We start from the raw sequence: 21,559 nt of genomic DNA on the forward strand, positions 1-21,559 counted from the left end.
CAGTGCCACCCAAAAACATATCTGAACACACATGAAAGAAACACTGGTTGGTGAGACTATAGTACAGGCAATATAGTAAAGTTTAAACCGGAGTTGTTAATTTGTCTCATTTCGTTAAACTATAATTGCTCCATCCTATCGATCTACGTTAAGTGCGCATGAAGAATAGAGGATCATTTTTTTTTAAATTTACGTCTAAATATCTGCTAATCTACGGAAATAGTTATGTGGAAGAAAATTATTTACATAGAGGGAGAGCATAAAAGCAGTGTTTAAAAAGGGTCAGGGTTACTAAGAAATTCAAATGCAAATCCACCTGAAGGTTCTAGAACACAAGTCCCCCCATATAGGTTAGTGGTTAGGTTGGTTCCTATCTGTACCAAAGTTTAATATTTAATTCAAATAGTATTGCCGAGCTGGCGTTAGCGAGTGAAGGCGGGTTAGATCCCCGAAGGGCACATTGTTTTCTGTCTTTATTACTGACAAATGGGAACGGGGACCTGTGGTCTAGAACCTTGTCCAAATCCACTTGTGGTGATTACTACTTCAGGTTGGTGTATGGTTTTCGTACCTGTCTTTCTTTCTTTGCACACATATCAAACTTCACTGATCTGCCTGCTCTCTACAGGTGCATCCTTACGGGCGCTCGAGCTTCAAGCGAGCTCGAATTATCATAAATGCCGGCATGTTACAAATCTATACGCCGTTCGTGGCAGACGCAAAGAAAATAATAATTCAGATAAGATTAGGACATTATATAAAATAGTTAAAGTATTATATATTTTAAATAATTATTTCTGGTGGCGCATTTCAACTTTACCAGCGCCAAGCAAGGAATGAACACCTGCTAACAAAATAATGAAGAATAACTTAGGAAACTATTTCCACGAAGAGATCAAGTATTAAGTTTCTGAGATCAAGTATTCGCAATTGTATATTATAAAATACATTGGTTATTCTAGCTCTGTACCCTTTCGCTCCGAATATCTGATCCCCATTTATTTAAAAATCAACTTTCTTCCATATTAAACATTTTCACTGAAGCTAAACAAACAATATGACAAAAGTATATAGCATTCAATTTTCAGTAATTTTAATTAAACTCAATCCAAAATTATTATTAAGGGACGCTCATGTACGTACTTAGAATTGTCACTCGCTTGTTGTCCAGCAAGTTATCGGCGATTGCAGTAAATAAAATGTAAAGTAATTTTGTTTCATATGATAAAATATAGGCTTCATATACGTATAAAGTAAATATTCACTGCTATTTGTTAAAATCAGACATTTCAGCATACGCATTTATCTTGTTCATCAACACTATATTGAGAATATTTCACAAGACTCAGCAGTTTCAATACGAAGCCATTGAAACTGCCTTAGCAACCACCCTAGCAACGGTTTGTTTGTAACCAATATTGCTGCGCCCAGTAAAATTCACAGCAGACGACTTCAGCAGCGTATTACTTCTCATAGAAACAATCTAGAAATACACTGTACTGCTGAAACAGAAACCATCAACTAAAGAGGTCATAAATTTTGCCATTCCTCGTGTTTGAAGTTCCCGTTCTTCACAATGATTTCCTTTTCAAAAGGACTGGCTCCCGCTGAGAAGAAAAGTGGGATGAGGAATGACTATAGTGCCATCTAGCAGTTAGATGGCGAAGTACGTGAACACGAAAAAATCGGATTTCTGATTTCTGTAGATTCAATGATGAAGGATATAATTTCTCATCGATTGTGTAATGGATGTATTTGGAAACAGCGAAAAAAATAGTGCAGTAGCGCACAAATACAAAGATAGTACTCCATTCTCAAAAATGTCCGAAGCTTTTAGCTCTTTTCCTTACTGTAAAAAGACAGAAGACTTACCCCTAATTTTGATCATTTTCTTATGGGAATTTGGATTATTATTATCTGTATTTATAAGAAGAAAATATCACGCACAGAGTTCAAATTGCACCTTTAAAATGAGATGCACCATATTGAGTGGGCTTTTGAGACATTTTTTGCGAAACAATGAAATGAAACCAGGATTTCCCTAAAAAATGATTGAGATCCCATGTTAAATTGAATACCAATATTCCGGCCGCTGTGGCTCACTCCTTCTCCCTCTTAAATATTGTCTTGATCATTGAAAAACCAGAGACGGTATGTCCCCATTACTAAAAAACTAGGGGCGGTATGGTATGCCACCGCATACCGTCTCATTTCGACCATTGTAGATAAGTATTAAACGGTTAGCGAAATGAGCCTAAAATGTCACAAACAAACAAAAGATACAACAAATGAGCTTTTGCTTTAAAAAATGTATATTCTGGTTTCTTTCTGGTAGAATATTGGGTACATGTGTTCGCCCAATACATAATTAATCTATATCGCCTGTTGTACAGTATGGTTTTCTTATTGTATGGCTTGGGAAAACAAAAAATTGAAACTTGTTAATTGAAGTTGCTTACTGAGTAGTTTGCCGGCCGGATTTGACTACTGCCTTACAGCTATACCTCACACTTCCTGTCTCTCACATAAGAATTTCACGTTTTGTTCTAGTATATTAGTAGACAAGCGACTAAAGTGTATATATATATATATTTCTCAAATTCTTGGGGGGGGGGTAATTGCTCCCCCTGCCCTCCCTAAATGACGCCCCTGTCCTAATACTTCTTAGGCACACTAAAGGATTGTTCATTCATGCACCCATATCACTGAGCACTGTACTTCTTACTTAATCCTTCCCGCTGGTCTAGTGATTAGCGCGTGTGCCTTTGTTGCACATGGTCCTGTGCTCGATTTACGGTTGGTTAGCACATATATGTTACTTCACAATGATTCACTTCCATTCATGATCCGTTTCCTTTAGCCTAAATGGTATAAGCATCGAAAGTTAAATAGTTTTACTATACTTCGTACCGTGATGCCTACAGAGCTCGCGCATGCATTTTTCACCATTTTTAGTTACGTTATACCATTGGATAGATCAAAGCAACACCATGCTTAGATTTCTACAGCTTCGAGGGGAGGGCATTTTACGACAAAATTTTCTTACTGCATATACGATACAAACATGAAATTATAAATGAAACATCAAACAGGTTCACTACATTACATAACCAAAACAGCAGACAAAAGGTCAATTAAACAAAAATGAGTCGTGGGCCCATTTCAGTAAAAAAAAAAAAAAAAGTTAGGGATCCTAGAAATAATATTTACTGGTATGACTTTGAGATTTGTCAATATTGTACCCTTAATTAATTTGTCATGTATGGAACGGACCCAGGGGGGTAACTAACGACCCCGCAGAGCTTGCCGTGCGGGAGGGCCCATAAAGAGTAAATGATGCAACAAAGATATAAGGTGCAAGAACAAAAAGAAGTGAAGACGTATTAAAGTTATAGGGTACCCTATTCAGTGTAAGATATAAACTATATAGTTAACCTTCGAGCGCTCGCATGGGTGGCATTTATACTACCTTCTCAGAAAAGTAAAAAAAAAAAAAAAAAAAAAAAGACTGATCCGAATGCACTGGGCTAGATTACCCGTCAGTTTTCTCTAGTTAATTATTAACACATTTGATAGTGCTGGTCCCTTATTTTTGTGACGTTAAGTTACAATCCATATTATAAAATTGAAAGTGACTATGTTTGTGACTCTTAATCTCCGTGATCGACTGACGGATCTCAATTACATTTTTAACGTAAATGCGGTTCTGGCTGGGAATGTTTTTAGCTATTCATTTTGACGGTAGAACTTCGGGGAGGGCAGGAGAGGGAGAGTTAAAAATAAAATTTAAGTTTTGAACCAAACGATCAATCTCGATCAAATTTTTAACATAGATGAAGTTCAAACCTGAGATGGTTTTCCTCTAGTGCTGTGCACAAAGACCGGTTTTTCAGTTTTCTCCAAAAACCGTTTCTGTTTTTCACACACACACACACAAAAAACTGTTTCGGTTTTCTCAAACTGGTTTGGTTTTCACCGAAATTGGTTATGGGTTTTCTCCAAAACCGGTTCGGTTTTCACCGGATCCGGTTTTCTTTAAAACCGGCTCCGCTTCTTTTTTTCAAATTCTATTTCTGACCGGAATACTGTTTCGTTATTCTCCGGAAACCGATTCAGTTTCCACATAAATAGTTTTTTTTTTAAGTTTTCACTGAAACCTGTTTCGGCGAAAACCGAACCGGTTTTGAAGACAACCAAAACCGGTTCCGGTGAAAATCCGAACCAGTTTTTGGAGAAAACCGAAATTGAATTCGGTGAAAAAGAGAACCGGTTTTGGACAAAACCGAAATAGTTTTTTTTTCGGTTTTCAGTTTTCTAGAAAGCGGTGTCCGGTTTTTATAAAAACCGGTTTTGCCCATCCCTAGTTTCCTCCCACTTTCTTCATTGCACCACTTCATTCATTTCTCTTCATCAGTGGCTCCTTTAGCCTAACCGGCATAATCGTGGGACGTAAACCGTAAAAAATTTTGATGTTCACTTGAATTATGCGATTCTTAATTCTTGACCTCCTAGGAATTAGCTGCTTGTGTTTGTGAATGTGTGCGCACAAAACATTATCATCCTAGTTCTTAAAAGGTTAAAACATATATTTCGGACTCGGGTCGGGCTTCACATTGTAAATTCACGGGCCGGGTCGGGCTAAAAATTCCGGCCCGTGCAGACCTATAAGACGTGATCAGCGCGCTGTGTCCCTTTGTCGTTAACAGGCGTATCAGGAACTTTCTAGACCTATTGGTCGTCTCGTCTTTTATTATTTACGTGATTCCCCAGTTTGCCTCACGACGCTGGGTGGATGCCGAAAATTGGATAGCACTACCCATGAATCGAACCCGAGTCCACACAGAATGAGAATCCAACACTAATCACTAAAGTGTGACTTATATAATGTATCGATTCTTATAAATAGCTTTCTAAGGTTCTGATGTATGAAGCATTCTTACAGGGGCGTACGCAGGGAATGGGTCCTGGTGGTCCTAACCCCCCTCAAAATTCCGATTTTTTTTTTGTAAATGTAGTCTACTTTTAGGGGCAACTGTAGAAATTTTCATATAATTTAGCCTCAAGTTGTACTTGGACCCCCCCTAAAATGCTTTAGACCCCACCCGAAATAATTTCCTGCGTACGTCCCTGGTGCTCCACACCCCAAGATGTAGAAAGATAAGCTAAGATAAGCTAGTAGGCTCATACCCCGCATATGAAGATTTACTCTTTTTTTTCTTATGATTACTTATCCTTATACTTACTAATCTTATTCTTTCTAATTGGCTCAATTGGTGGTATAAATCAAACATCTGTTTGCAAGATTATAGCATTTTCATCAATCAATCACACAGGATGACTGCCAATATCCTTATTACTAGGTGATATAACATTATCTTTATACTTTTTATTTTACGCCCTACTCTTAACAATAAGTCACCCTTTTCATAATAAGGGGGCGCTGTGGCTCAGTGAATAGGAGTGCGAAACGTCGACGAGAGCGGACGTGGCGAAGAGTTCTCGGAAGACTGTTCTTACTGTGTTGCATAGGAAAGTTAGTGAGACGTACTGTTATTAATAATTTTCTGAGCTTATTGCTCCTGTGTATTGCAGGTACGTGGTTTATTCTTTTGGCCTGTAAAAGTGAAGTAAAATGAATCGTGTAAATACGACTCAATTTCTATTTGAAAATGGCGCACAGAAACCCAGTGCTTCTGAGTTGCATGATTGCATTTTTGAAACTTTTCATTTGCAACAAGACGAAATCGCTGCTATTCAAATTCCGACAACCCAACGTTGTGTTTATTTAAAATTAGTGCGGAAAACTCGAATGGAACAGATTCTTCGCGACGCTAATGGTGAACTCACTTTCAAATATAATAATGGAGCCGTTGCTAAAGTATTGGTAAATGATGCTACTTTAGAAGTGAAAGTGTTACGCATATTTAGTTTGCCCCCGGAGACTTCGATTCCTTGTATTCAGACGACTTTAAGTGCCTATGGTAATGTGTTAAGTGTTACACCTGATGCATGGTCTAGACAATATCGATATACTGTAAATAATGGCATTTATCTTGCCCGTGTCCAGCTTAAGCGAAACATTCCATCATTTGTGATGTTTTCAAAATATCAAGGTCATATTATTTATGAAGGACAGCCTAAAACTTGCCAACGGTGTCATTCAGAATTACATGAACGCTCTAATTGTCCTTTAAATTCTCGCCCTACTGTGTTGCCCATACCCCCTACTTTTCCCCGTCAAGTGCCTGTACCTCCCCCCTCTGCCATCCAATCTAGTACTACGGACAGTGAATTACATGTAACGAAGGAAGAAATTCAATTCAGTTCTAATTATGTTCGACCTGTAGCTCCAAGCGAAGGTGTTGAGAACCAAACACAGGCAGAAACAGCTGACGTAACACAAGAGGAAGTAGCTGATGTTTCTCCCGTGGAACTCGCTCAGACCGAGGTAACTGAAGGTCAATTCATTTCAACAACAACAACAACGGGGAGTGTCGATAGAAAGCAACCAGAGGCTTCTTGTGTGCTTCAAACTGATACAAACGATAATAACTCTGACCTTCTCAAGGACGCTGACATCGATGGTAATGATGATTTTCCGTTACTACGATCTAGCCAACGCAAAATTAAACGTTCGAAATTAGAGAATAAAAGAAATGATAATGCATCGCCAAAAAGACGGACACGTCAACAAAGTGCGCTTCATCTGCAAAACAATAGTACTGCCTCACAAAAGAAATTAAATACGGGTGATAATCAGGCAAGCAATATGGACTGTTCTGAAACGGCGTCTGTAAATACCTGAATACTTCGTTTTCCTTTAATTGTTTACATTTAACAGGAAATGAGTGTTAAGGTTGCCTTGTGTTTACTGTGTTTACTTGGTTTACTAAGTTTACTGTGTTTATTTATGTCTTTATTGAGTTGTGTTACTGTTAATGTTAATGGCATGAGTTCGGAAACGAAACGTCAACTGTTTAAACAGTTTATATTTGACCACGATCCCGGAATTATTTTTTTGCAAGAGGTAGTTGAAGATAATTCTGCTTATCTCACTGGTTATAAATCTTATGTAAATTTGGGAGTGAACCGGAGAGGTACTGCAATTTTGATCAAGCACGAATTTGAGATTTCTCAGTTGCGTATGACACCAGATGGCCGTGCTATTGGTTTTCTTTGGAACAAAATATTATTTCTTAATGTATATTCTCCTAGTGGGCATAATAAAATAAATGAACGTAAGATAGTTTTTAATGAAACTTTAGTGTATATGTTTAATCTGACATATGATCATGTAATTTTTGGGGGAGACTATAATTGTATTATTCGACCTGGAAAAGATGCCACAGGAGACACTAGTTATAGTCCTGAATTACAATATTTAGTCGATGGACTTAGGTTACAGGACGTTGCTATTTTTAAAAAGAAAGACCATTTGTACACGTATGTCCGTAGTAATAGTACTAAGAGTAGATTAGACAGATTTTATCTTAGTGATAGGTTGTGTACACCACAAGTGATGTATGATGTGCGTGGTAATTCTTTTTCCGATCATTTTGCAGTACAAATATGGATCCCTTATGATGTACCACGAAAGTTAATGGGTAAATCTTATTGGAAATTAAACTCTTCTTTGTTAGATTTACCTGAAGTTAAAGAAAACTTCCGAAACTGTTGGATTAAATGGTGTGAACGTAAGCCCCACTTCAACTCTATTCTTAATTGGTGGGAGAAAATGGTTAAACCCAATATCAAAACCTTCTTTATGCGCATCGCACAAGATCAGGCTATACAGACTACACATACTTTGCAATTTTATCACAAATGTCTCCAAGAATTGAGTCACAGGAATGATCTTCCAGATCAATATCAAAGATTGCAATTTTTTAAAGCAAAAGTTTTAAATTTGCAACGAAAAAACTTAGAAGGTTTTACGGCAAGAAGACGTGATCCTCTGACGATTCCACACGAAAGGTTATCCATGTACCAACATATAAAAGAAATTCGCCGACGAGAACGTCTCAGTATTCCTTCTCTTCATACAGGGGTGCGAATGTCCTTCAGAAGCAACCTGATATAGCGGCTTATATACTCTCCGAATACCAAAATAAATTTAATGACATACCTGATCCTACTCAGTCTGATCCGCCATTTCCTCTACCGCAAGTGAATTTTCCTACCTCTGAAACACATCTCTTGACCCAACCATATACAATGAACGAAATCCACCAAGTAGTTAAATCTTGCAGTACATTGAGTAGTCCAGAAGTTGACGGAATTCCGTATACTTTGTATCAATGTTATTGGGATATTATTGCCTCGGACTTTCTTGAAGTCGCTCATTATATCCTAGAGACGGGTCAGGTGTCTACCACATTTGCTACGGGGGTCATCGTTTTAATACCGAAGAAAGATAAACCCCAGGTCTTGAGTGATTACCACCCTATTACATTACTCAACTGTGATTACAAAATTATTGCGAAATGTCTTGCTCGTAGATTGCACCCTTTCATGCCTGATCTACTGCATGACACCCAAAGTGGCTTTAGTATTGGTAACAAAATGTTAGATGTTCTAATGGACTTCCGCGACACAGTTGCTTGGTTTGATACCACTTGTACTAAGGGTGGTTTACTGAGTTTAGACCTCTGTCAAGCTTTTGATAATGTGCGACATTCCTATTTATTCCATGTTATGCAACATATAGGGTTACCTCAGAAATTCATTCAACAAATCCAAACCCTGTTTTTACATGCAGCTTCTAGACTTCAAGTCAATGGTTTCTTGACACCAGCATTCCCAATTCGTAAGTCCATACGCCAAGGAGACCCCTTGTCGTCGGTTTTGTTTAGTATATATCTCCTCTCGATCGCCAGCTAACTGGAATTCCAATGAACGGCACTAAACTTGCATTGCGATCTTATGCAGATGACATTAGTGTCATTATCCGTTCAAAAGAGGATTATCAACAAGTTATGCAGGTTATGGCTCATTTTAGAACATCTGCTGGAGCTAGTCTAAATATGCATAAATGTAAATTTTTAAAGTTTGGTGTTACAACTCCGACTTATCTGCCGACTACTATATCTGTTGTGTCGCAAGTCTCTATATTAGGTATAGTCTACCAGCCAAATGTTTCCTCGATGATTATTTCTAATTGGAAGAGAGTGGTCACTAATATAAAGTTACTTTGTCAGGATATTCGTTTTCGACCATTTAATTTGGAACAACGACTCTGGATTTGTCATAGCTATATTTATGCAAAATTATGGCATGTTGCCCAAATTTTGCCTGCTCCGAAGGATAGTCTCCGTCAAATTCAATCTTTGAGTCTTTGGTATATTTGGCAAGGGCAAATCTTTCGTGTGCCTTATTCAATATTATGTAAAAGGAAGGAGAGTGGAGGTCTTAATTTGATCAATATCCATTTAAAGTGTTGTGTTCTGTATTTCACAAAATGGTATTGTAAACTGTATCAGGAATCTCCTTCCTTCACTAAAGAGTGGGCCTTATTCTGGTATGAAAGAGTCGATATACTTGCACCGTTAAATACAGGTAACTTACTCCCACCGGTCTATTATTTAAAAGAACTCTTATTGGAGGGCAGTTATTTACAACGAGATCCGGCTCTTTCTTCTAGAGAGCTTGCAAAAAATTTGTACAATACAAGGTTACTTTCTGACCATACCACAGTCTCTCGTGTCGAAAGAATAAGTCCCACCTCTTGCTGGTCGCAAATTTGGAAAAATATAAATAGTCCTGTCATACCACAATATATACGCATTGAGTGGTATAAAGTCGTACATGATCTTCTTGTTACACCTGCTCGGTTAGTACGCATTAACTTATTTGCAAACAACGTATGTCACTCTTGTGGACAGGAAGATGATTCTCAACATCGTCTCACGACGTGTTCTAAGGTTTTACCAACATGGCATTTATTACGGGCCATGTTAGGATATATATGCCACTGTGGAATTCAAGCATTCCCAGATACTTTATTACGCCTTCCTGATTTTTGCTATATGCCGCAGCCTAAACAAATTTCGATGCTCTGGTTGTGTGCTTATACGGTGTACTATCTGGTTACTCGTGTAGATTATTCAGAATACCAATAAAAATTGTTTATGTACGGTGCGCATGTCAAATGTCAAAATGTTCCTTCTTATTATGGATTTTTTGCTAATTATTTGAAGTTTTTGTTTCCCCCTCATAACTTGGGGCGGTTTTTTGATCAGTAGTTCTCTTGTATAATATGTAGTTTTTGTTAAATTGCACAAATGTATTGTTAAGCTGTCAATAAATCAGTTGAAAAAAAAGTGATAGAACGTTCACTTCCGGTGCTTGGGATCCTGGGTTCAAACCCTGCTCCCGCCGTGTGGACTTTTTGGTGGACGAACACCGTACTCGTGGGTTGTCTTGGGGTTCTCCCGTTTCCTCCCACTTTCTTCATTCTACCATTTCATTCATCTCTCATCATCACCGTCTCCTTTAGCCTAACCGGCATAACTGTGGGACGTAAAACTCAGATTTAATTTCATGTCCTTTTCATAATAAACAAGATATTCCACATTAATGAAACCTTCTCTACTAAAATTAGTGTAAAACCAAGTTAACTCTTTTTACTAGCCTACTCTAATTACCTAAGTGAATTATTATTATGAAACCTGCTGAACAAATATCATTCATTTTTCTTACGCTAATAGTAATAACTGCGGTGCTACCACTGAACCACCGCGGTCCCTTCACTCAATTTAACTGAATCTATTTCAGATATCTTATAGTGCATGAACTCCCTAACTTCTTTTAGATCAATATTTGTTATTATGGTTAGTGTTTTTTTTTAGATTTTGATTTGTTTTTTGGGGGTGGGGCAGAGCCCCCCCTTGGTGCTCTGAGAGTAACCCCCCGGAATACTAAGTGTGCTCCCGGAACATTATTTATGAAAGAAAGAATGCTTGAGGTGGTCAATATTTGCAAGAAGTATCGTCATTAAAAAAAAAAGGTGCACTACAAAACGGTGTTTTCGATAACTAAAACACGTCAGCCACTTATGATGAATTTTTTTTAACTTTCTGAATATTTAAACTTGACAGAATGAGAGTGTGGACTACAGACAGAACCATAATGTCCTGGCTTTTCGGTTACCCTCCAAACAATGTGTTATAGGTCGTATTTCTTTATACGTATTAATTTCTGTGTTCTTTTTGGGTGCACACGCAAACACCTACCTTATGGTTACTTATTATATTTATTAATGTTATTTTTTGTTAATATTTAAAATTATTTATCATTAATTTATACATATAAAGGAATGAATAATTATAATACGATAGCATGTCATATAAAACTTGCATTGTGCTCTGCGGTAGACTATGCAATAAACTTCAAATCGCTTGAGCCACCTCTGACTGTTAATCAATTTCATTCAAATTTCACAGAAAATTGTTTTTCGTAAAAAGAAACAATATGAAAGGGTCAGAGGTTGAAATTTCAGACATGTGAACATAAGGAGAGCCCAAAAATCATACCGAGAGCCCAGAAATCTAAATCCTAAATCTTACATAGAGGGTTGATAAGTTACAATAAAAAGGGCGCCCTGCTATTCCTTCATTATTTTATATATTCTCTGCTGTATTCAATAGAAATTAAAAACATGTCACTCTTTTATTATCTATGCTATATTAGATATAAGGTGCTTCTAAAATATAATTGGGTTAAGTGTTTCTACTTCCTAATCTCTATGCTATATAGGGGTTGTAATTTCTATCATATGCCATATTCTATTAGTATCAATTTATTTTCAGATATAAGACCTTCCGGGACCACCCGTTCAGGTAAGATATAAATATTTCCAATCGTTCTTATTGTTGCAGAGATACGATCAATAATTGCAATAATGATATCTCTGCAAAATTGCTTCGTATCGATTATCATCTTGTTTTAATTTTTGTTATATTTTATTTCAGTTTGCAAGTTTGCATAACATTCATAATATATAATAAATAGAACAAGTAGACGTAATGAAAATTAAGCGACCTATTTTATTGTAGTATCACCGCTATTTACAGTTTACGGAAATGAACTTTTGAAATTGTACTCAAAATCTGAGTTTTATATATTCTCTTGTAGCTATATGTTGATGTACACGCTGGGGGGATGCTTTCCGTATTGAGCAGACACGTAAGTGAAGATGAACAAGCGCATAATTGAAGATTTGCTTCAGTATTTGCTAATACGACTGGTCAGTAGCGTATTTAGGGGGGGTCTTCCGGGTTTAAAGTTAGCCCTTCGCTTTCTATCTTTTCACTGTACTGTTTGATGTCCAAGCCAATAATGCTGTCTGGAAAACTCCAATGTAATTTTTATATTTCATTTTATAAGTAGCACATAGTGAATCAACTCAATTGTAACCTAACAGTAAAAGGAATTGTAAGTGTTGATTTCGTGAACTCTGTCGCGGAATCGATATTTAGAAAGAGAAAAAGATAGCGCAATATTAACGGGAAATAGAAGCGCAAGCTCGAAATTTAAATTGAGAGTTTTTGAATATTTGACCTTCGATTTGACCTTGATGTGAGAATCGGGATCAGCAACAATCCATTTCTCATATTATAGGTTAATTCTATTTTTTTAAAGTATTTTTAGTGGTTTTCATAATACTGAAGTAAGTTTTCTTTCGCAAGACTGTGTGTAGATTTCAATACGAGCGGAAAAATTAACATATGCTTGTGATCATGACTACTATTCTGGCATAATGATTAAGTAAATAAACCTTAGAAAGATACGAGCACGAGAGTGAGTATAAAATTTAAACACGTTTAGAAAGGTTAGATACAGTGTGTGCACTCAAACAATATAGACATATATATGTCTATTGATTTGAGTTGACTTTGAATTTAACGGTCCTTTGAGGAGCGAGGTTATATGAAACAGGACCTACGGATTAAAGTGGAATACAAGCCACATGAGCTCCCGCCGGGAATCGAACCGTGGTCTCCCATGTCAAAGGCGCGAACGCTAATCGGTAGCCACGAAGGAGCTATATACATCGTTATTGTCAGTAGATTTATTGAATTAATAAATCAATTATTTATTACAGATGTCAAGGGGGTAAGACATTGTTGTCTCATTTTGAACTATTGCACCTAAGGCACTACGTCCTGTTGGCTAATTTTATCCCCAACCAATATAAATTAACTAATTCGCACACTGCCCATGATTGTCCTTTCGGATAAAGGAAACAGCCATTCCGCCCCAAAGTAAACATTTAAGTGAAATTTTATGTTTGTGTTAATTTGAAAAGTACCTGAACGACGATAAGATACTATACTTATAGTAATGAGAAAAAATAGAAGTAATTTTTGTTCTAATTTTAGTTTTTTTATAGGAAGTCACTAAACGAAAATATGAACCAGAGTACACGTATCTCACTCCGAAGGGACGTCATTATATGAATGGTGAGTATTTTCTTTTTAGCGTTTTAGTTTTTTTCAGCATTTTACGTAATCGGTAGTGTGCGTAACTATATTTTACTTAATTGACTTTTATAATCAAATTTCTTATGTTGAGTATCAGTCCGCAAAGACTATTAGGGTAGGGTAAGTTCATTTTTCATGTTTCGGCAGCCTATAATTCTGAAATGACAGATTTTTGCACCCGGGTTGGTTTATAGTTTTGGTTTGCAAGAGAAATTTTGTTGCAAAATTGCAAAATTCAGAATCCAGATCGACGTCTGATATACCTTGGCTGCTGAAAAAGCACTAACAAAATTTGAATAAAGAAAACAAAATAATAATTATAATGTTCCAGAAATACCGAAATTTTAAGATTAATTCGTGTTTTCCAGTGTTTCAATATTGGAACAGTTTTAAGGATGACGCAAATACCGGCTGAGCTGGTTACATTGTATCGTGATAGGAAGTATTAAATTCTTTATATTTTTCTATTTATTTCCTCAAATACTTTGATTAATAACTGTTTCAAGTCATATTGAAATTTTATAAGGAAAATCAGGAACGCCGGGAAAGAATGGATTCATTATTTTTATTATTGTAACATTATTTTTGTTTTTTGTACGTTTTTTGCTTTCTGCCGGGAATCGAACTTTGATCTCTTTGGTGTCTTACACAAAAGGCAAGAACGTTAACCATTTAGTCATAAGAAGTAATATCAAATTATAGAAAATATTATTTTAATATTAGGATTTTTAAGCCAAGTAAATTTTCTTTAAGCTTTATTCCCCAATTTCCTGAGTGTGTGTCCAGATTCCAGTACAGTTCGTATACCGACGAACAGGGTACATTAATATATTAATAATTACACGTAATATTTTGCTTTCCAGAATAATGATGAATAGAGTTTCGTGCAAATCGTTTTCTCTAAGTACCAAATTTCATACAAAACGGTTAAAATTCTTTACAAAAACGTAAATTTTTTCCGGTTTCGGGTAGTTGAATAATCAAAGAAAACGTGTTTCAGAACCCCAAAGATACTTCTGCCAGTAGAGAAGCCATCTTTATGTACGCCCCCCCAAAAATAGCATCAAAGTTACAAACTTCAACTTCCGGACCCTCTTTCCTTTCCGTAAATCTACAGCACCAGATAGCTGTAGATGTTTCTACAGACTCTTTACCTCCAATAGTGTGCCGTGGAGAATCTTCTCAGTATACTTTGATTCTACCAGGGAATCGTGTAGTAACATATTTGGCAACAAAAACTGAAAGCACAATTCATAAAAGCATTTTTGAGCGAAGACAATATTTTCAAAATAATAAGTAACTTTATGAACTGCAGTGTAATGTAGACTATATATGAGGTAATAATGGAGTGGAACGACTATGAAATTGTATAGACATAGTTACCTATTCGAGTTGAATTGTGATAATCTTAGTTTTTTTTTTAAGTTCATCTAACTAAAAAGGTGGATATAACTTAACGAGGTTATAATGTTTTTTCTATTTACATTCTATTTTAATATTTAACTTAAAGAACTTGATTACCTTAGGTAATATATGGCTAGTTTACCAGCAAAACTGAAATGAAATAAATAAATAAATAATGAGGATGGATAGAAATAACCTTTTAAAATGCTATTATTTAAGTTCATTTTTTTTAAAATCAACATTTGATATTCGTTGTTTGAAACTAATAGGTAAAAGCATAAATGTAAAAAAAAAGTGTTGAGATCTATCTATTCATGGAAACTGACTCTTCAGTAATATTTTGTATCAACCTGATAGAATCTATCAAAATTCATAATGATACAATTTAGACACACTTTCTCGAACTAACTATTCCAACTCATTCCATACTATCGTTCTATTCTCATTCTTAATACTTATATACCCTAGCCTAAAAGGTCTTAATTGTGAGACGTTAAATTAAAAAAAAACTAATTTCGTTGTATTTGTTCCACCTCAAATACTTTATTCATTAACTCGAATTTTGAATTGTAAAAGTTTGATTGCCAGATATGATTAGGAGAAAGCTTTAATTAAGATAGTTTGGGTTATTTGGATTTGTAATTTGGTGATGTTATTTTATCTTAGGCATCCTACCTAACCAACTTTATGAAGTAAATTTTTAATTTTCATTTACAGGAATTGGAAATACGAGATCTAGGTGTGCAACAGCAATCAGACCAACCTCCAAGAAAGCGAGGAAGACCACAAAATCCCTTGCGTGGGATAAAAAGGAAAGATGAACAATTGAGCCGAGCTTTGTTGAATCGTGTAAAAGTACGTTTCGTAAAAGCTGCCTGGAAAAACAGTAGAGCTAAAAAGTCGCGCCAATTACCAGAGAGCAATCAATTTAAGAAACGAACCCTTACATTCAAATCCCTTCTTGAAGAAACATCTGATATATTAAGTATATCAAAACAATATAAGCAACTTTATCAAGATTCAAGAAAAGCGCAGAATTTTATCAGTTTTTGTGTAACTATAAAGCTGCCATAGAAATACAACAACATGGCAATCCAACAACGATTTCCGTTCTTAGCCACCCATATGTCAAGTTATCCGGGGAAAATTTTACGGAGACAATTAAACATTTTGTAAACAAAAAAAAAAATCTGACATTACATTTACATTTTCAAATAAATGTGAAGATTTGTTCTCTCTTCTTTTAACTATGTCAATTGCAAAAATTGCAATGAGTTTAGATGTTATTGCGTTTTTATGTCGCTCAACAACATCGACTGTTAAAGATGTACGCTACTTTCAATAATTTCATATTATTTGGATGACTCTTTTAATATAGTATTCAGTGAAGATTCTTTAGATATTCAAGATTTTAGGTTTGTCGATACAAGAAATCGTATCGAAAGAGTTCTATTTTGCATTCATTGGCTTGCATTGAATTCGATACCTCAATCATTGGAGGAGGTAGTTGAACGTTTGGATGCAAGAGTTGAACGTTTGGACCTTCCATAAACTATATAGCTATCATTATTCTCCAAAAGGATTAGATTCGCTTCGTACATCTATTGTAAAGCTTGCTTCATGGATTTCTTGACGACCTTATGTTTTCAAAATATTTTGATAACAATAATGTTCAAATGGTTGCTGAGGATATGCGCTTTAATAAATACCTATTCGGCTATACACCTCATAAAGTAGTTGAAATTCTTAATGAATTAGTCTTCTTTAACAAAATTGCGCAGGGAAAGAATCTTCAGGAGAATGTATACAGCAGTCAAGCTCTCTTTAGTTGGTTGCACGGAACAGCATTTGGAGACAGAGAGCAGCTTGTGAACTTGAGAAATGCACTGAACATTTCTGCGAGAGAAGTGGATGAATTTTATTATCAACAAATTACTCAAATCACTCTACTCTAAGGGAATTCATTCGTGGTTGGGTTGTTAGCGTACACACATTTGGCGCAAGATACTCGAATTCGATTCCCAGTGGTAGTTCATGTGGTTCGGATTTAATGTTAATCAGTAGGTATTGCTACTGATGGGACCGATAATCTCAAATTCAACTCTAGTGTGTGTAATGTTTGTGTAAACTCTAGTTTCAACTAATGTGTAAAATTTCTGTAGTTTCGCGTTTATTATAAAATTGTGATTAGAACCTTTTCATGTTGTGGCTCATAATTATCTTTTGATTGGATTTTTTTTATGAATTTTAGGTTGTAAGAAGTTAGGATTTCAATTTGTAACAAATGTAATAACTAATACCTAAGTTACTTATTGAGAAAATTTACAGTAATTTAAATTACATATTAATTGTGTAGACTATAGTTGGATTTTTTTTACAATAGGCTAATAGATTTTTTACTGTTGTTGGGTATCGTTTTCTGTTCCTATTTATATGTTTGAAACATTTTCTGAAGTTTTATACTACCGTCAAATGGGGCTTCTTTGAACAAAACTGGGAAAATATTTCAATTAAAATTTTCATGCCCTGAAAAGTCATTTGCGACTCATTTGAATATTCCAAGTAGTAGTTTGGAGTGTCCTGAATTCAACCATAACAAATCTTTAAACTTTACTTATCTGTAAACTTTACTTAAAAGCATATATAGGGAAAAATAAATATGAAGCGATGTTTTTTTTATTTTTTCTTTGACCTGAATTTTTTTTTCTCTGGAACTCGGGTTTAAAGTAGATGGCATTATGTTGGGCAAGCCATAGACAAAGAGAGCTGAGATTGAAAAGTCAAGTTTACGCGCATTAACAAAACAAGCACCAGTATGGCATTCTATTGGTCCGAAAATGTAGACAGCGATGTGGTTTGTACAGAAGATATTGTTCAGATGCTACCCAGAGCCCATTCTTGCTAATCGAAGGCTTCTTAAGTTTGGTGGCATCTCTTTTGAAGGGCTCAATTTGCAATAAGGCCACTTGTACACAAATAGCTTCTTACAATCCTGTATAGTATAAATAGTGATTTTTCATCGTACCAAAAAAATATTTACGTTTGTTTAAAAACTTCTCTGTTAGATTCATATGAACATATGAACCTCTTACTAGAAGAGAGAACTTTTAAAGTTTTAAATATTAAAGTTTCAATAGTGATACGATGGACATCAACCTTTGAGAAATATTGTTTAAGTACATTTTTAAAATATTTTCTGTAGCCTGTTAGGAAAATCACACAATTATATAATATATACCAAAATGTTCATAAAACTTGCTTCTTTTCAACTCAATATCAAAGAACCATAGAGCTCATAGGCAGAATTTTATAACGACAATTAACATTATGTTCTAAGTAGCCCCATCTAAGGGGTTACTTTGAATTCCCGTATTTCATTTTTTTTTCTAGCTGAAGACAATAACTGACAACAATGGTTGTCATACAGAATGATAGTAGTCTTTTCAGTCATGGCTTTAAAATTACAACATTGGGCATACAGTATGTTGTTCACAAAATATTTAAGAATATGTGTTTTTTCTTATCAAAGTAGCCCCATTTGACGGTACAAATTATATATTACCTAATATCTTATTAAGTGTAAAATTAATAATCATAATGTGTTATGATAAATACGCTTTGACCGTGGCCATAATTTTCTTCCTACATATTACACACTTTGATACACTTCCTGCACAGTCAATACATGTTGCAAGATGACCACATGGCATGAAAAGTATTCTAAGTTCATTTACGTAACACACTTTACACAACCTCGCACCATCTTTCTTATTTTCTAATTCAGCTGGCACCACAGTTTCATTACTACTTTCATTATTGGAACTCCCACCGCCATCTTGTATATCACTATTCTCGACATTATGAGCTAGTCGCATATTACTATAATTTTCGCGCACTCGTTTAACAAACGCATCGCCTTTCTTCAATTTGAGAAATGCACAGTTGCCAAACCATCTCGCATGCTCTACCCATGGATCATCCATATCCTCCCAATCTTTCATTCCTCCTCCGCAATAGTAGCAAATAGTCTGGTCTCCTTTGCCTGTGTAGAAGAAACCAGCCTCACTCAACTGTTCCGGGCGCTGTTTTATTACAATAGGCCAAAATTCGAATGACCGTAATCGTAATTCCTCCGTACAGTATTGTTTATGCTGAGGCCCCCTACATTCATATGCACCAATGGGTGCTAATTTTGACATAGGGTACTTTACTTCTCTTTCTGATATAAAATTTTGTCTTAGTTCCATTCTTAAGCTTCCACAGACATCAAATCCCTGAGGTCTAACCTTATTTTTCTTATTATTGATGGGAATATTACCAACATCGAAACCTCTGAAATATGGACAATACGGGCTCCATCTTTTATGTTCTTTTTCCGGGTCATCATCCTGTTCCCATTGTCCCACTTCTCAGCTACAATATATACATTTCACTGCATCTGGAGGTCTTGAAAAATAGAAGCCTGTCTCGGCAGGTTTTCTTGGCTGTATGAAAGATACTTTCCATTTGTGATCATACGTAGACAATCGAACACTCTCTATTCGTAAGTCCAAGACTGAAGGATTTATAGAATTTATAGGTGTATTCATTATAGATACATAATTCTGTAAATGTTATCTTGCTGAAAGTTCTATGTTCGATTACGGCAAAAACCTATGAAAATAAATAGTTATAGTTAATAGGAATTTGTCAATATTATACTGTTTGACTATTATAATCAAACATTACTTAGCTGTAATACAAAATGAAAGAAACCTCAAGGTCTGAGACCAACCAGACTAAAAGTGGTGTTCAAGAAATGTTGAATATCAATTATGTTGTGCATAGAATTAAATAGATTATTTGAGGCAGATTTGTTCTAAATAATTGTTTTTTATGATAAATAAAATGTAAAATACCTAGTTATATTTTTTTAGAAATATAAATTAATAGTGGTTTGTGTATGTGTGTTTGAGGAAGGTGGAAAATGTAGAGGTATGAACCCATTATATTTGACAATCCCAATCCGTCCCAGTATAAATCCCATCGAGTTTTTTTTAACAAGAAACTATCTAAAAATCTGTATATAGTTGTTACACATTATAAGTATTAGTAATAAGAAATATCTTTGAACAATTCAAGATAAAAGTACAATAGAAAATTAAATGTAGTTAAAATATAATCGTATAAATTAAATAAGTTATAACAATATTATACAATTATCCAAAGATATTATAATTCAATATTATTATATTATTCAATATTATAATATATATTTATTTATTCGAGGATTTTGTTATTTTTAGGTGAAATTATTATATAAGGTGAGAAGTTCTTTATTTGAAGCTATAAAATTGTTAGACTAGGAGAAAATGTGACAGTAAAAGAGAATGTATTCTCTCTCCTTACTTTTCTAGCAGTTCTCTGGAAACAAATATAACATTAGTAATCAGCATGTTTGAAACCCCTCACATATTGAGTTTTATACAAATCGGTTAAGAGTTCGTATCCTACATAAAGTGATATATATATATATATATATATATATATATATATATATATATATATATATATCGATCACAAAAATTGGATTACTAAACTACAAAATGACCTCTTGCATGGTTGATACAAAGATATACAAAATAGTACATAATCAAACACCACAAGAATTAATATATTCGTTTGTTTAAATAGTATAAAAGGTATAAAATTCTGAGCTAGTTAAAATGGTCTTCTCGTTGGTGTAAAAAGTAGGACAAAAAATATTCTTTTGTTTATTTGAATAGCCGAAAATGGTATAATACACTGAACTAGTTAAAATGGTTCTTCACTTTTTCTGGTTGGTACAAAACTATATAGACCATTCAAATTATCCTCAGTCTATTTAAATAGTACAAAAAACGTATAACATGTTGAATATGTATGTCCAATTACCCAAATGAATTATCTTCACGCACTCCCATATAGTCACATTTAGAACACAAATTACCTGACCAGGTGACGTCGAAAAATGAGCTGAGATGTAGAGGACAAAGGTTCTTTTTTCTAAAGGGTTGTCTTATAAATATTCTCTTACATTATTTGTTTAATATATGGCCAAACATGTCTTGAGGATATGAAATGTGGCAACTGTTACGTACTACGAACCTTAGTATGTAAATTTTGAACTGAATTCATTCCCGCTCCGCCTAAAGATAAGATCATTTAAAATATTTTCTACAAAGTGCTGGAAGGGGGGAGCAGTGATGGCATTATTTATGGGTGAGAGTGGGCGACCGCCCATCCGATGTGAGACAAGGAGAATAATGAAGGTTGTACTTCAAAAGCAATAGGCATTACTTTCGATTGTAATATAATAGGTTCTATGACTAACTCTACAATGAACAATGATTTTAAGAGAGATACTTGTAGTAATAATGATGCCAAAAATCGCGATTTCAGGAAGAGAGGAAGGGAGGTACTTTGCCTCGGATGCTGTCACCATTCCTATATCTACTCGTAGTTTACCATGTAAGCGTTTTTTTTTTGTGTGGTTGCCCAAGCGATTTTAGTTGTTCCTCCACTATTTTAGTCTGAGCCTTAGCTAACTAAAGAGCATAAAAATTGAAACTTATTGTAAAAACATGTACATTGCCCAGTTTTATTTTAATTGTTTACCCACCTAACAACTAGGTCCACCTGTTTGCACCCACTCC

The 21,559-nt window shown here is 35.1% G+C and overlaps 1 protein-coding gene and 1 long non-coding RNA gene across 2 annotated transcripts in view; one reads left to right on the plus strand and one right to left on the minus strand.

The window, feature by feature from the left end:
- Window positions 1–18,485, plus strand: part of LOC145674689 (uncharacterized) — a 63,345-nt gene extending 44,860 nt beyond the window's left edge. The window contains exons 2-4 of the long non-coding RNA XR_014129017.1: window positions 11,808–11,837; window positions 13,391–13,460; window positions 15,603–18,485. This is a non-coding gene — a long non-coding RNA (uncharacterized LOC145674689). The remainder of the gene's footprint in view (window positions 1–11,807; window positions 11,838–13,390; window positions 13,461–15,602) is intronic.
- Window positions 18,486–18,487: 2 nt separating this feature from the next.
- Window positions 18,488–20,337, minus strand: LOC145673955 (death-associated inhibitor of apoptosis 1-like). The gene is made up of 2 exons (XM_081743774.1): window positions 19,312–20,337; window positions 18,488–19,215 (listed from the first exon to the last, which is right to left on the minus strand). The coding sequence occupies exons 1-2, from the start codon at window positions 19,472–19,474 to the stop codon at window positions 18,488–18,490; spliced, it is 891 nt and encodes a 296-aa protein (XP_081599900.1). The 5' UTR covers window positions 19,475–20,337.
- Between the last annotated feature and the right edge of the window lie 1,222 nt (window positions 20,338–21,559).

The sequence above is a fragment of the Thermobia domestica genome, chromosome 17 (genome assembly GCF_964235325.1).
Source record: "Thermobia domestica chromosome 17, izTheDome1.hap1.1, whole genome shotgun sequence".
In the NCBI taxonomy this organism is placed as follows: Eukaryota; Metazoa; Arthropoda; class Insecta; order Zygentoma; family Lepismatidae; genus Thermobia; species Thermobia domestica.

What these genes read in the sequence shown, in the direction of transcription:
- LOC145673955 (XM_081743774.1), bottom strand. Translation starts at nt 19,474, where the DNA reads ATGAATACACCTATAAATTCTATAAATCCTTCAGTCTTGGACTTACGA. An exon ending in ACCTCCAGATGCAGTGAAAT is followed by an intron (nt 19,216 to 19,311) that starts GTATATATTGTA and finishes CATATTTCAGAG; the next exon opens with GTTTCGATGTTGGTAATATT.